The sequence below is a fragment of the Syngnathoides biaculeatus genome, chromosome 9 (assembly GCF_019802595.1).
Source record: "Syngnathoides biaculeatus isolate LvHL_M chromosome 9, ASM1980259v1, whole genome shotgun sequence".
Lineage (NCBI taxonomy): Eukaryota > Metazoa > Chordata > Actinopteri > Syngnathiformes > Syngnathidae > Syngnathoides > Syngnathoides biaculeatus.
The window spans coordinates 6162731-6173123 of record NC_084648.1 but is presented as its reverse complement, the minus strand read 5'-3'; the positions used below and the strand labels follow the sequence as shown (position 1 = coordinate 6173123).

The 10393-nt window shown below is 43.8% G+C and overlaps 1 protein-coding gene across 2 annotated transcripts; it reads right to left on the bottom strand.

Moving 5' to 3' along the window:
* Positions 1–5412: 5412 nt before the first annotated feature.
* Positions 5413–10116, bottom strand: LOC133506225 (neuronal pentraxin-1-like). 2 transcript variants are annotated; one of them, XM_061830154.1, is made up of 6 exons: positions 9682–10101; positions 8597–8804; positions 8272–8274; positions 7392–7633; positions 6971–7150; positions 5413–5823 (listed from the first exon to the last, which is right to left on the bottom strand). In XM_061830154.1, exons 1-6 carry the CDS (start codon positions 10099–10101, stop codon positions 5602–5604), a joined length of 1275 nt encoding a protein of 424 aa, XP_061686138.1. In that variant the 3' UTR covers positions 5413–5601. The 2 variants fall into 2 exon arrangements, with proteins under 2 accessions (XP_061686138.1, XP_061686139.1); XM_061830155.1 differs by lacking the exon at positions 8272–8274 and having other exon boundaries at positions 9682–10116.
* Positions 10117–10393: the final 277 nt, after the last annotated feature.

Here is a 10393-nt window from a genome sequence, read left to right as displayed (position 1 = left end):
GCTGAGTCAGTATTTCATTCCATCGGACATCTTTGTCCTGTAAATTGATTTATTGAGTTTTTCTCACCCTCAACTTAAACATCTCTCCTCTGGGACTAGTCCCATTTTCACACTCAACCTGAGGAAACCCTATTCTGTATCTGCTCAGCAGCTGGTGTGCGTATACGGAGTCTACAAGGATGAGTGTAGGATGCACATGAGGAACAACATTAAAAAAGCCTTTCATGGCCTGACTTGTGGAGTAGCCTCCCACCGCGGTCTGGATCCACTTTGATCCCAGCCTGCCTAGGAAACCTCATTATCGTCCGGGAACGCTTCCTGGAGGAGTCTGCTGATCAGTAAATGCCACAAGTTCCGCTCCCTGCTGTCTCACCACAAGGAGGCGAAGAGCAGCAGGATGAACATCTATCTCTTATTTCCCAACCGTTTCTCTCCTATTCTACTGCAGGGAAATGGAAGAGAAGAAATCAGACCGATCGTGCACTTACTGTTTAATGCAGGAAGTTCATACTTTTTCTACAGACATCGAGTGCAGTGTCTCAAAACCGCATTGTTGCTCTCTTTCCCCACCCCGACGTGAACTGGCGGGATCGCTGCGCTTGTGGACTGAAGCGGTTTTTCCATCTTGTCTCAACCACAGCTGTTGAATTAATGACATGTCAGCACATATGTCACGCCCTTATCCACTCAATCACCTCCAAAGACAGACAACATCTTTGGAGGAATACATACAGCTCTGCATCTTGTGGGGTCTTTCACTCACAAAACGTGTGAACAAATAATGGATCACTTTCGTTTTGATATTGAAAGGGATCTCATTATTGACTGATTTGGATTTGGTTGCTTTATGTGCTGGGTCAAATCAACTCAAGTGGCTTGTAAATTTTTAAAGTTGAACCTCCAAATTTGAGCACACGATTTTTGTTTCCCATCCATCCACATCACTGCCAAAGACAATCTCAGCAACTTCAAATTCACACTCTCGTCTCTCTTTCCTGATTTCTGGTCACTGCTAAATATGCAACATGGCTGCTCTTGCTGCCATCCTACAACATTTTCCTTTCACTTGAGCGGGTGCTCTTCTGTCACAGACCTTTTTTCCACCCCCTTCATCCTACCTGTACGCTGTTCTTCACCTCCCTCCCACATTCCCGATTTCTCTGAAGAGTTGATCCCAAGTACTTGAACTCCTGCACCTTCTCCATCTACTCCTTGTAACCTTGTCACTCCACTGGCCTTCCTTTCATTGGCACACGTGCTGTCTTACAACAACTGACCTTCAGTCGTTGCCTTCCCATTGCCGACATCCAGCTTTTCTTGGTTGTCTTCCATTTTGCTGCCTCCTCTCGGAACAGAGCAGAATATCATAGTCCACACAGACTCCTGATGACTCCTGCCTGACCTCATCTGTCAATCTAACCTTCTCCGTAATGACGAGAAGGGATTCACAATGGATTTTTGATGCAGTTCCACCTCAACCTTAAAGTCTTTTGTCACTCCAGCAGCACACCTCACCACTTTCTCACACTTTTCACAAATCTCCCGGATCAGCTGAACATCCTACTCTGGCACCTCAGATTTCCTCATACAGTAGCACAGCTCTTCCCTTGGCGTCACTTTTGCTAAATAAACAGAGACACGGTGCAACTGATTCTGACCTTCACTCTAGTTCTTCATTAGCATTCTCAGGACAAAAACCTGTATGTTATGGCCCCATCACACCATGACGTTCTGGTCAGCGTTCTATAGCGTTTGAGGAAACGTTGGTAGTCGCCCATGGTCGCCGGGATAGCCCCAGAGTAGCGTTGTTTCCACGCCAGTGAACGTCAATGATCGCTGGGAATCGGGAGAGAACACCGGTCCGGAAAAAAAGTTTTGAACATGCACAAAAGTTCTCACCGAGACCAGCGTTCATCAACGTTTAATTTTAAACGCTGCAGAAGATTCAAGAACGTCCGTGGAACGTTTTACTAAGGTTTTTAGGAGTATCTTATTTGGTCACTGTTACACACTTTTCGTGTGTTAGACACGCTTTTTGTGTATTAGACACACGTTAAGTCATGCGTTAGACACACGTTAATCACACGCCAGATGTGTCATCCGCGTTTGAGAATGCTGAAAAATGGAACGATTGTAATGTTCAGAGGACGTTGACCAGAACGTCATGGTGTGACGGAGCCATTATCTGTGGCGTTGTGTCTAGGCATGAAACCAAACCGTTTCCTAACTAATCTACAGTTTTTGTCACAACCTTGCCTCCACTACTCGTTCCCATGTTTTCATTGTATAGCTCATCACATTTCTTTGTAGTTACTATAATGCTGCACATTATTCTTTAAAATTGGCACCAGCACACCTTTTCTCCCCTCCTCAGGCATCTTATCATTCTCTGAGAGCCATTTGAGCAATCTTGTCAAAACTTCCATTGCCTTCTCCTTAGGCACTTCCTCACCTCACCGATATCTCATCAAGACAAGCAGCCTTTCTACTCTTCATTTTGTTCAGAGGTTTCCTCTCGACATCCTTTCTAATCTGTCTTACCTCCCATTTAACAGTTTTCCACGCCTCTGTCTTCCTGTCTCTTTAAATTTCTCATACATCAATTCATCAAGGTACCCTTTCCATCTCCTCAACTTCCTCACTCAGTATATTTCCGTCTGTCTTTAATCACCCTAACTTGCTGTAAAGTCTTCCCAGCTCAATCCCTCTGCCTGACCAATCTGGACCTCCCCTTTATCCCTTCCTTTGTGTCCAACCTCTTGTACAACTCTTCATTCTTTTTGGCCTTTGAAGCACCTTCATCTCCCCCTGTGTCCTCTCTGTGATCTTTAGTTCTTATTTCTTCTTCAGCAATCTCTTTTCTGTACACTTTCCAAAATCATTCTGTGACTGACTCTTCTACTCTTGTCTCCCCGGAAGGATATGCCACACATCTTCTTGTTGCCTTTCTCCCAATTCATGGTTGCTGTGCCAATCCAATCACCTGCAAGCTCCTTAAACGACAACCCAGAGGTTTTCTCAACTCATTAAAGCCCGAACAACACTCTTCTTTTAACTTCCACAGTTTGATCCTCCAATCTACATTCACTCCTTCCTTTTCTTATCTCCCTTGTGATTTTAAGCCACCCCCTAATGGTTTCATCACTGTCAAGGTACACACCTGATTACACTTGAAAGCAACATCGATTACTAAGTATCTGACGGAAAAGAACTAACCACTGAGAAATTTACAACTGCTCAGTCTTCTGAAATTTTTCAGTCTATGTAAAGACTAACATGATAATTGTGTGTGTCTTAGAAGCATGCTAGTTCCTATAGCTGACTTTGAGTAGACTGGCATGGGCTTAATTCCCGCCCATTGCTTCATTCATATTTGTCCTGTGACATTGTGGTCTATTAGCCCATTACGGAGTCTGCCTTTTGTGCTAAGACATCTAGGATAGGCACCCCAACCTCCACAACCATAAACGAGAAAAAAAAAAAAGGTTGAGCCAGTAAACTGGGTTGAGAGGTGGGGATTAATTTATTTTGCAATTCAAATGCAATTAAGGTTTGTTGCTTTCCGCGAGGCAAATTAACGTGACTATTTCTCACTGAACCGGCAAACGCATTGTTTTCCAACCTCAAAGTTGTTCTCCCTTCTGAATAAAACATAGCTGTGGTAGGACATATGAGCACTTTGTACAAATGCCTTGTCATTCTGTCCACTGCTATTCAACCTAGGCCTTTTTCTGCAGTGCACCACGGGGGATTACTGCAAAGTGATGCGCCCCCCCCTCCCTCTCTCTCTCTCTCTCTCTCTCTTCTCTCTCTCTCTCTCTCTCTCTCTCTCTCTCTCTCTCTCTCTCTCTCTCTCTCTCTCTCTCTCTCTCTCTCTGCTAATGAAAATCCACTTCAAGGACAGGATGTAGACCAAAAATCAGCCTACAGTCGTTCCAGAAGGGTTTGTGCTTTTTCTTTACCTACGTATTGTATATCATTGCACGAACCGATGTTTAATAAGGCTCGCTCACACTAGGCCTATGAAATCATGCTGAACTTGGCTGGTACTCCCCCAGCCTTTTCCTTCCCTGCCGGCCTCTACTTCATTATACGACACTGAATTATATTTCTACTTCTGTTGTGTGAGGTGGAATTTATCATTCATCCCTAGCCAGAGGAGAAATTATGATGGGTCATGAGCCGGTCATGGACGTTTTTGAAACTCTGAATAATTTCTGTCAATGATAAGTTGTAATAAAACAATACAAATTAATTTTAAACAAAACCCTCTCTTTAGGCCATTTCCCAACACAGTTGTTGTCTTGTTGTTCTTTTGCAGTAATACAACTCTGTTCTCTCTTTATTGTACTTCACTCTTGCTCTTTTTATTATGACTGTTTTGCCCTGAAGTTTAGCACTTCAATCTATCTCTAAACATCTGTCTACATTTTGATGGCATTATGGCACATCCCCTTTTGAAAGCGTTGATGGAAATACGTACAGGTTCTAAGATGTATGACCACAACATTAAACATTTTGAAGAGAAAGCTTGGGTAGAGAAACAACCATGTTCTCTGTCAAAGCGGCACTGTTGTCAGACTTCAGCTGCACGTTGTTCTGTTGTAGATTGTGGAACTACACTTTTGAGAAAGTACCAAAAATGCAACGTGACATTAAGTATCACAATTTTATTACAAAAATTAAATTATTCATCTCTCAGGTTTGCCATGCTTGGAGCATATAACAATGCAGTAAAAAACCCACACCCAAAGATAATAAAGCAGATTTCAACAATGCTTTCATAGCACTCTGTCATTCATGCTGTTACTATACAGATACTGTAACATTCCTAATACAGAGCAGTACAAACACCTGCAAAAACAATCTGAAACAATAAATGTAACCCAGCTCCATAAAGAGAAAACCATAATCAATAAACACTGAAACTGCAAATTAAACGTTGTGTGCGCTGAATATTTGTAACAGCCCAAGGCACCCAGGCTTTGTAACAATGTTGGCAAGTCGGCGACATTCTTACAGAAACACTTGAAGCGAACGACATATACAAACTGACTTGTACTGCAGTCTGACTTTGCATTCGTCATCCGTGCCCTCCTCTCCTTCCGTTCTCTTTGTCGGTCACAGTGCAACCTCCGGAGGGGTCAAGCGGCGTAACGAAGTAGAGAGTTGGGGAAAACACACGCTCAATATCTCTTCGCAGCGTCAAACGCAGACGGTAATTGACAAAGGTTCCTCTGAGAAACAGGTGGGAACAGGTACGTAATTCCTTGCTCGGACGTCGACTTATCCACATACGGAGAGCGTACGTTGCCAGCTGCTAGTCCCAGATGAAAAAAGCGAAAACAAAAATCTCAAGTTGTGCTTTCAACTGAACACCTCAGAAAACAACAAACGGGTTTCCCAGAATGACAACCACCCCCCTCCCCCGACCCCTCCAGGATGAAAACTGTTGTTCAGCACAAGAATACTTTGAAATCCCAGAGTGAAGCTTACAACTAAACTCAAGATCAAATGGCCTCTAACATACATCAAATGAAGACGAGAACAACAAAAACTCCGAAATACACAGAGGCCTTTTCTCCATGGCTTCACTTCAGTTCAGTTGGCTGAACGGCAAGGCTCAAAGGCCCACTTGGTTGCTCCTCCAAATATTTCAATGTTGCTCTCCATCCAAGAGAAGACATTGCCAGCCGGTGCTTTACTGTTGCAGGTTGCCAAGTTGTAGATTTCGGTGATGGACAGTTTCCTATTCCACATGTTCAGGTTGGCTAACTCACCAACAAAAGCTTGTGTGGCATCAAAACCTCCTCCTAGTGTATCCTGCAGAAAGAAACAAAATCAGTTGTGAAACCAAAATGTGGAAAGATTTTGCCGGAGGTGACTTCTGATAGATAGACGGATACTGTTCCTTCAACCATTCATCCATCCATCCATCTTTTTCTTATGCATATACAGTATATACACTGCTTGTCCTCATTTGTGTTACTGTTGAGCTGGTGCCCATCGCCACTAACATTGCATGAGAGTACATGCTAGACTTGTCATCAGTCAATCATACCAAATACATTTCTTTCCTTTTTTAAAATTTAAATCCAGCATTTAAAAAGGAACTCAACTCTGGATTTCCCATAAAGGAGCCTGTTAATTCAGCCTGCTGGGAAGCTAACACGTATTGAGTTGGCACATTGGCAATAAAACCACTTAATGAAACATTTCAAAGTCTCATGCCTTTTTCCGTCATATTTTCTTGTTTTAAGTTGTGGGTGTTTGAAAACAAAAAAGAACAAACACAATTACCACAACCTTGGAAAATGCCACCTGCCCATGTCCTGGCTGCTCAATATGATAAACTCAAAAGTCCAGGTTGACATTATGACAACATCGGTAACATAAAAAGGATTGAAGGAGCACTGCAAAGTCAGCTCTTCCGGCAAGCCCAAGAGTTTGCGAAAAGACACGCCTGCGAAACGCATGCAAAAATCCACCCTCAATCCATAATTTCATAATTTTTGGCATCCCAAGTTTTCATTTTTTTCCCACCAGTTCACATATTAATACACATGTATTATGCAAACTCTTCACTGTGTGCCAACAAAGGTCGTTCTATCTATCTATCTATCTATCTATCTATCTATCTATCTATCTATCTATCTATCTATCTATCTATCTATCTATCTATCTATCTATCTATCTATCTATCTATCTATCTATCTATCTATCTATCTATCTATCTATCTATCTATCTATCTATCTATCTATCTAATCGCATATACATGTTGTGAGGAAAAGCAATTTGGGAAATGCAATATATATACCTACACCTATTTGTATGCTTGCATGACTTTTCAGAATGTCAAATGTTTGGAGGGTGTACTGTCCCCTAGATTCAAACAAATTTTAATTTCGCTGCTGCTAAATCTGGCAATGTGTTTCATTTTTTTTTCTTTTTTTTTTTTTTTCAATCTACCTGCTCCTGTCCAAGGACGAGCACACCTTCCGGTTTGACTGGGTGATAGGGTGCCAGATTTTCACCACTCCCCCTCATCACGCCATCCTGGAAGGCCTCCCACATCCCATCTCGGGTGGTCCACGTGATGCAAAGATGATGCCATTTGCCATCATTGATCAGGAACGGCAGCTTTGCGACCTGCAGCAGACGCATTTCAATTTAAACCGCAGCCATTTGCAACTGGAAAACCTCCCTACAGATGCACCTCCCCACGCCCCCCAAATCTAACCGAATCACTTCCCCCATCTCTAATCTTTCCCATTTTACTACCAATACTCCATAGTCCCCTCACTTCCTGATTTGGCTCCAGGAAATTTTCGAAGCACAGACATATTTTAACTTTCTGCATATAGTGTTGCACTTTGAGTATTGTATGTACCTTGTCATTAATGAGAATCTCCATCGGGTTGTTTCCCCACTCAATCAGCACCAGCTCGTTGGCCTGACCCGGGACAGCGTAGGAAAAGGGTGTCCCCACCGCTGGTGAGGCGCTGGACTTGATCCACAGACACACGGTGAAGGAGTACATCTCGGGCAGAGTCCTCTTGGCTTTGGCGTACATGTAGTTGGTCCTCAGGGGGAACGTCAGCTGGAACTTATCAGTGGGTCTGTTTTCTTTGCCTGCACATGAGATTAATGTCAGTCTGTCTGAAAAGGTTTGCTTCCTATCCACACGCTCCGGGTATCCTCTTGTATTTAGCAGGTTTATTTAGAGATTAGGAAGAGGACATAGATTGATTCATCAACGCTCCTGTTTGTGCGCATGAGCCAACAATGAAGACGTGAATGGAATTCACATGAAGACAATTCAAGAGTGACAAATGAAAGTCATTATTTTCCATCCATTGTCTAATAGGACTGTGTTTATCACTTGTTTGACGGGGTATCTAGTTTTCCCTTGATGACCAGTGATGTGGTCACACATCCATCCAGTTTCCAAACCGCTTTTCCTCTCGAGGGCCACGAGTAATCTTAAACCCGTCCCATGTGACTTTGGATGAGAGACGGGTTGCGCCCTGGACTGGTCAACGAAGTCAACTCCTCATTTAGCGGCCTCATTTACGTGTTTTTAGATTGTGGGAGGAAGCCGAAGAAGGCTACCTGGAGAAATGTCAACGCTGGAAGGCTAACAACGTGATCACAAGTAATTTGTGAATACCAGCACGTGCGCACACACATGAATTGGAGGGCTGAAAAAGCCTCATAAAAGCTCCATCTCCCTCATGAGAAAAAACACCTATTCTATGCATTATTTCTACCACCTACTTATGTCTTATATATTTTTTGTTTTATTATTATTATTTGCAAGTCACACTGGCAGCACTCAGCAGCAAAAGGCGAAAGGGGCAACATGTCTTAAGTTATGCAAAGCAATGCAGCTCTCCGTGTGCGCACAAGGCGATGGATGGATGCTGCAGCAGCAAGTGAAAAAAAAACAAACAACAACAACATTTGAGTAGATGGGAGTTCACAAACTAATCTCATCGGGCTTGGAGAGGATGCTGTGCCCTTGAGCAACAATACAACTTGAATTCTACTCCTGCCGTAAAACAGCCACTGTTAACATCTGGGCTGTCAACGCACCTTTCTCCAGGTCGGTGATGCGGTGGTGCAGCGAAGTGAGCGTGGACTCTACGCGGTTCCGTTGCTCGCTGTCGTTACGGGAGCCACTTTTGGCTTCTTCTAACGTGTTGACCCGAGACAGAACCTGCTTCTCCATGTCGTCTATCTTGTTTTGAAGCAGATCCTTCAGACTGTTCGCCTGCACGGTGTTATTCCCTCGGCTGTATTGCTGTTGCGGACGGAGGGGAAAAGGGAAGCGTTTAATAGAAGAAAATGAAGGACTCCTTTTCTGATGCAAATCTTTATTTCTAAATTAGGCACGTCGGCTTTATGGTATCCGTGGATGTTTAGCTCTACGTCACATTCTTGAGAAAAAATAATCACAGTTTCCCGTATGCGCATTCGCCGGCTACTTTATGAGGTAGTTTGCAAAGCCATCATGCGCCAATGAATCATACTGAAAGTGGCCCAACATACAAAGATACATATTATATATTATATATATAATATATTCAAAATGTGATAACGTATATGTAGTAATAATAGTAATAATAATAATAATAATGTAGTAATAAGCCAACTGACATGCAACATGTTTGTCATCTGTTTTCCCCCCATCTTGCTTAGATTCGAGACGCTGCTCTCTGTATTTGTTTTTACACTGCTCTTCCTATATGATTAATAAGAGTGTATATATGAGGATATTGCTGCTGTGACAAATTAATCTCCCTCACGGGTTGAATAAAGTTTTATCTATCTATCTATCTATCTATCTATCTATCTATCTATCTATCTATCTATCTATCTATCTATCTATCTATCTATCTATCTATCTATCTATCTATCTATCTATCTATCTATCTATCTATCTATCTATCTATCTATCTATCTATCTATCTATCTATCTATCTATCTATCTATCTATCTATCTATAAATCTAAGCATGATTACTTCTTGTGATACACGTCTAGTATTGCATCATTTAATAATGCGGCTGTTCCTAATTAAGTGTCACACTACTGTGTCGCCTCTCCCCAGTTAAAGATACACTTGAAGGATGTACAGAGCCCACCGAGCGGAGCAGAGGCGTAGTGGAGCTTGCATACCTCGAGGTTCTCCAGTCTCTGTTTGAGAGTCTGTAAAGTGTGTCCCAGCTGGGCCAGGGTCTCTGCGGTGCCCCGTGAGATATCCCCCATCGTGTTCTTTGCGCCCGGCCGCCTCCCGCCGGGCCCCGCCGCGGCCGGGAAGCTCTGACTCTCGCAGCGACTCAACTTGGACGTTAGTTCCTTGATGGTCTCCTTCTGGTTCATAATGGTCTCTTTTTGCTGCAGCACGGTCTCCCGCAGCTGCATAACGGTGGTCTTCAGGTCCTCCGCCGGGCCGCTGTTCTGCATGGTGGCCGCGCACAAGTCCATATCCTTGGGCACCGACTTGCAAATAAACTGCGTCTGTCCCAAGTCTTGCGCGGAGCTCTCCGAGGTGGCCAGGCAACAAAGGAGAAAAAGTTTCCACGGGAGTCGGTCCATGGTTCCGCGAGTGACGCTCTCGCGAAGTGAGAATGGAGCTGCTGAGGTGTTCAGCACCGCGGAGCTGTTCACTGAAGCTTGGAGTCGCAGAATGCCGCGCGCGTTTATATAGCGCGCTTGACGCAGCCCCCCATTCACCGCAGCTCTGACAGGAGGGGCCCGGAGTCCGGCCCATTCTTGAAGCTCGTGCACGCTGCGTGGAACAGTCGCCCACGCGCTGCATATCAATGCCAAGCACCAGCTTTAAGCCTGGTATTGCTCACGCTCCGTACCACAAAGGAATTAATGTGCA

Coding starts and splice junctions, on each gene's coding strand:
- LOC133506225 (XM_061830154.1), bottom strand. CDS start 10,101: ATGGACCGACTCCCGTGGAAACTTTTTCTCCTTTGTTGCCTGGCCACC. Junction 8,805..9,681: donor AGAGACTGGAGAACCTCGAG/GTATGCAAGCTC, acceptor CGTCCGCAACAG/CAATACAGCCGAGGGAATAA. Junction 5,824..6,970: donor TCGTCCTTGGACAGGAGCAG/GTAGATTGAAAA, acceptor TTCTTTCTGCAG/GATACACTAGGAGGAGGTTT.